At 33.8% G+C, this 3,330-nt stretch overlaps 1 protein-coding gene across 1 annotated transcript; it reads left to right on the top strand.

The window, feature by feature from the left end:
- Positions 1 to 1,690: 1,690 nt before the first annotated feature.
- Positions 1,691 to 2,924, top strand: LOC116351853 (cytolethal distending toxin subunit B-like). Its single transcript, XM_031784001.1, has 2 exons — positions 1,691 to 1,816; positions 1,937 to 2,924. Exon 2 carries the CDS (start codon positions 1,944 to 1,946, stop codon positions 2,799 to 2,801), a length of 858 nt encoding a protein of 285 aa, XP_031639861.1. The 5' UTR covers positions 1,691 to 1,816; positions 1,937 to 1,943; the 3' UTR covers positions 2,802 to 2,924.
- The last annotated feature ends 406 nt before the right edge of the window (positions 2,925 to 3,330 follow it).

Raw genomic sequence — 3,330 nt, 5'->3', positions numbered from 1 at the left:
ACATTTGAAAGTCAACTATTCACGAACGATCATGATGAAGCAAAGATACACCGTTCTCCACTTGCAAATCGGATGCTCCATCAAAAGTTTACTTTGTCTCTTTTTAAATAAAAGAGAGTTTTTTCAACCTTGTTTCATTGATGAATAAGATTAAATTGGTGCACGCGTTCTGGATCTTTCGACATTGAATTCCAATGGATTCCCCCAATTCACTTATGAAGCGTGTATATTTTCTGATTTAAATAAAAAAAACTCAACCTTAATTCCTTTATTCATATTTTCATCGAACATTTATTCAGATTCAACAAAGAGAGTTTGTGGCACAAACTTTGTGCTAAATTCAATCCAGAACATGTAACTAATATTTATGCGTTTGATGTCATGCAAAATTTTGACAATGACTTGTAACAAACCATTGTCCTTTTCGCACTTGATCGACAAGTGTTGTGAGTGGATCAATTTGTTCAACATTTTGAAGCCAAGCTTCGTAGTTGGTTAAAGGTTTTTTGGTTTTCTCTTCCAATATTACTTTTAAAACTCCAATCGGCAACCTCATATCTATATAAACGTTCATCATTTCACCATGAATTTCATCGGCATGATGAAGCGAATTTATTTTTCCAATGGTGCATAATTCAACAATTGATCAGATCCACATGACCCAACAGCACTCGCCGACAACAGTATCGTTTCAATCCAAGTGCGTCAAGAGCATCGCCTTCTGTGCATACGGCTTGAAGCAAACCCAAATATGTTTCCATTTGTTGCCAACCACTGGAATAATCATCTTTGCATCTTATAAATTTGTTCAAATCAAATTAATTGTCTATCGTGTCACCATCATAGTAATAACGTAAAGCTCGCGACAGTTTATCGTAGTTCATGTTCGGCTTATTTTTGCGCTGACCCCACTGTCACATCACCACTTGAATTCAATTGATTGATCCCTTTAAACAAATAAATACGAAAAATGAACGAAACCACATACATGTTCAAAGAAGAAGAAAATAAATGAAATAATTACCATCTAAGGAATGACTGCTATTCGCTTCATTGTCATCCATTGCAATGTCTGATTTTGTTCCATAACAATGTCTGAATTTGTTGCCGGCCTTACCACTTCTTCTGATGGCTTGACAACATCGGCTATATTTACTAACTATATGTGTCGGAAAATTGACTATGACTTTTGGATTAATGTTTTCATTCATTTGTTTGAAATGATTAATTGTTGAAAAATGTTTTGACTTTTCGTCTCCGTTTTCTCACAGAAATTACTTGTGGACGGTTTTTTTGGTGTCAATTCAAAATGGAATACCTGTGCAATAGAATGGATTTTCACCAGCATGGCCCGCATTTGATACTTCAAATATTGTCTGCGGTTGCTGGTATATTTTTTACAGAGATAACATTCAGACATCAAGGCCAAAAAATATTTGCGTGAATGTTTTTCGCCACAAAATTGATAACTGAAATTTTTTGTTTAATAATTACCTAAAATGTACCAACCGCAAAAAAAAACCGAGACCATTAAAACGGATGAAGTTTTGAGGATAGATTTAAAAAATAATTTCCGTTTATGTATCCGACAAATACAGAGTTCGTTTATGGTTTCACTCCCATTTATTTAATTTTTGTTATTTTAACATGTGGATGAGAACATATAAATATGAACTTTATAATTTTGTGAAATCATTCATATTTTGAATGTCGAATTGTGAATCGATTCTCAAATATGCAAGGGAAATTAAAACGATCAGTGTTATTATTGTCGAAGGAATAATTCTATCAAGCATCAAATATTAGCATTGCGAGAGTTAGTATCAAGTTATTTTGAAGAATTTTGGGAAAATTAACTACCACACAAAAACAGATGTTCGATGTTGAAGAGTATAATAATAATTTAATCCTTTATAATTATTTCAAATATCCACAGAATAAATATGAATACTGAGGTCAGCGATTTTGTTTTCGTTACATGGAACACCGAAGGTTCCAATTGGGAGAATGTCGCAAAGTTGATGCTCAGCAAAGAAGGTGTAGACCGAATCGATGTTATGGCTCTTCAAGAGTGTAGTGAACATCCCATCTCTGATGAGCATCCACAGGCGGCAAAATCAGGTATTGGAACCATATCTCTACCTGCCAATGAAGTAGAAAATATTCAAATAAATCCTACACCGAATCAACGAGACAATTCTTCAGGAATCACTACCTACCTATGGCATTTCAACACAGAAGCAGAGTTTTTTTTGTATTATCGAAACAACAAGATATTTACTGAAATTGGTGCAGTTGGTGGATCAGGAAAAAAGAGCCTGAGTAGTGCCTTTGTAACTAGAGTCGAGGCTACTAGAACTTTTTACATGGCTCCAGTCGATAATAACGGTAGTCCAGTAAATAATAGTGACTACAATAAAAACCGTCCTGTTATTGGGATTGAGGTGAATGGTGTCGTGTATTTCAACATTCATGGGTCGCATCAGTATAATAATTCTGTAAATAATACCATTAGAATTATAAAAGAGTTTATGGCAAGGAACCATCCTGCAATAAAATGGGTAATGATGGGTGACTTCAATAAAACGCCACTAGAGATTAATACTGCGGGATTGTATTTGATGGAACCAAACACAGCCACTCGTGCTAAGAGCGGTAAGATAATTGATTATGCCATATCTAATGATTCAACCGTTGGGAATATGCATATACATGTTTCACGTGACAATCATGGATCAGACCATTTTCCAGTGGAATTTATCAATAAAAATATAAACCACAACAGTTTTGGATCATTTTAGCTTTCATTAATGACGGCACTAAAGAAGCCATAAGAAAACCATAGATTTATTGCCTAAAACGATAAAAAATAAAATTCACATATAGTTGGCGCTGCATTCTATGCAAACTTGTTTTCCGTTGCAACGGACTAAGTGGAAAGTATACGCTTATTACATAGAATGTAGCGCCAACTATACGTGAATTTTATTTTTTTATCATTTTAGGCAGAATTCTTATCGCTTCTTTATTTGATGCTTTGTGACTAACTAATAAAACATTTCGCAGAAAAAAACGATTTTTTTTATTTCCTCTGCTATTCATAATAATAATATATTTACTTTAATATCCATAATCAATTGTTACGCTATAGGTTAAACCTAATCCCAAATTACCAGAATATTTAAGCGTTAAGTTAACTTAATCTTTCCAAATGCATGACTTTCAAAAAATATATTTAGAGCGAAATATGCTTGTTTTACTACCAACAAGTTGATTAAGCTTATGATCTTTTTCGGAAACAGAACAGTATCATATTAACCCATTCCCCGC

Source organism: Contarinia nasturtii, unplaced genomic scaffold (assembly GCF_009176525.2).
Source record: "Contarinia nasturtii isolate CC-2019 unplaced genomic scaffold, AAFC_CNas_1.1 Cnas_scaffold_6447, whole genome shotgun sequence".
NCBI classification, from domain to species: domain Eukaryota; kingdom Metazoa; phylum Arthropoda; class Insecta; order Diptera; family Cecidomyiidae; genus Contarinia; species Contarinia nasturtii.
This window is presented reverse-complemented; position numbering and strand designations above follow the sequence as displayed.